The sequence below is a fragment of the Rutidosis leptorrhynchoides genome, chromosome 9, assembly GCF_046630445.1.
Source record: "Rutidosis leptorrhynchoides isolate AG116_Rl617_1_P2 chromosome 9, CSIRO_AGI_Rlap_v1, whole genome shotgun sequence".
NCBI classification, from domain to species: Eukaryota; Viridiplantae; Streptophyta; class Magnoliopsida; order Asterales; family Asteraceae; genus Rutidosis; species Rutidosis leptorrhynchoides.
The window spans coordinates 255,183,400-255,184,976 of NC_092341.1; the positions used below are offsets into that span (position 1 = coordinate 255,183,400).

General features: G+C 36.1%; 1 protein-coding gene across 1 annotated transcript; it reads left to right on the plus strand.

Annotated features, from left to right (window-relative positions):
• Positions 1-554: 554 nt before the first annotated feature.
• LOC139868699 (uncharacterized) lies at positions 555-1,370 on the plus strand. The gene has a single exon (XM_071857036.1). It carries the CDS (start codon positions 555-557, stop codon positions 1,368-1,370), a length of 816 nt encoding a protein of 271 aa, XP_071713137.1.
• Positions 1,371-1,577: the final 207 nt, after the last annotated feature.

Consider the following 1,577-nt stretch of genomic DNA (forward strand, 5'->3'; position numbering starts at 1 on the left):
TTCCAAGATTTTTCTTACCTTTTCCAGTAGCTTTGTCCAAGTAACTTGAGGTAGTAACCTTATTCATAACCTTATTCGATTCATATTTATATATCTATCTTATTTTGTGTTGTAGAATTTTAACAACAAGAACATAGTTTGAGTGATTTCAAACTTGTTCGCAAACTAAATAGACCCTTCTAATTTGATTTTTAAAAACACTTCAAGACCTGTAATATATCATATTATGACAAAATCGGATTAATCATATCTTGGCTAATTAACATAATATTTAATATATATTTACTTATGATTTAATTTTATATATTTCAGGACCACCCGTAAACAACACGAGAAGATTAATCATAAGACCTCATGATTGTACGCAACACGTCATTTGACAACACGGTACTTTATGTACGCAACACGTCACTTGACAACATGGTACCATGGGTCGAGATTAATTCTGATCAATACGAATACGATGGGGTCTTTATTTATTTTATTTAAGCAACTAATTGTGGACCACTAACATCGGACTGCTAACTACGGACTAACATCATATAGGTAATGGTATGCTGACCTCGGCCTGGTATGATAAATGGTGTGCCCAAGGCCCTTTAAGTTCTTATCTTACAGTGCGTGATATCTCTCGTGAAGGGTTTAGTGCTTTGAATAGTTTTAATGTGGTGTTTTCTAATGATAATTGGTGTTGGCCTGCTCGATGGTTGGATAAAGCTCCGGTTATAGCAGAAATAAACATTCCTCCTATAAGTGATGAGCATGATTCGGTTTTGTGGTTCAACTCTGATGATACTTCTAATGCGTTTGCTGTTCGGCAAGTGTGGCAAGATATTCGTCCCAAATCGCAGCAAGTTAGATGGTATGATATGGTGTGGTTCTCCCATTGTATCCCTAAGCATGCATTTCTGCTTTGGTTGCTCATGAGGGAAAAGATGAAGACCCAAGACAAACTTCGGCCATGGGAAATCCGTGATGATAGTCTGCTTGTTTGTCCTCTTTGTAAGTTAGTCCCAGACTCCCAAGATCACCTTTTCTTTACATGTATGTTTTCGCATAAAGTATGGGATATGGTTAAAGTGCATATGGACTTTCCAATCTTTACTGATGGTTGGAAAGACTTCTCTGAATTAGTAATTCCTTTCGCTTCTCGGAAGATTGCTCGAATCATTATTATAAAGTTGCTTTTTGGTGCCTCGATTTACTTTATTTGGCAGGAACGGAATAATCGTCTGTTCAAGAAAACTTCGAGATCAAACGATCAGATCTACAAGCTTATATATGGTACGGTTCGGCTAAAGCTTATGTCTTTCAAGTGGAAAAATTCTACTAAGGTTCTCCGGATGAAAGAAGATTGGAAGATCCCTTAAGTGTTTTGTGTTTTTTGTTTTGTTTTGAGCTTTTGTCTCGTGTTTCTCATGTTTTATGGCTTGAGTTGGTTGTTTGTGAGGCTTGTTTGTGAGGCTTTAGGGCTTATCCTATAGTCGTTGCTTTGTAACGTTTATTCTTTTATTCGTTAATATATTTCACCGGGTGATACCCATTACCCAAAAAAAAAGAAAATATTAAAAGTATTA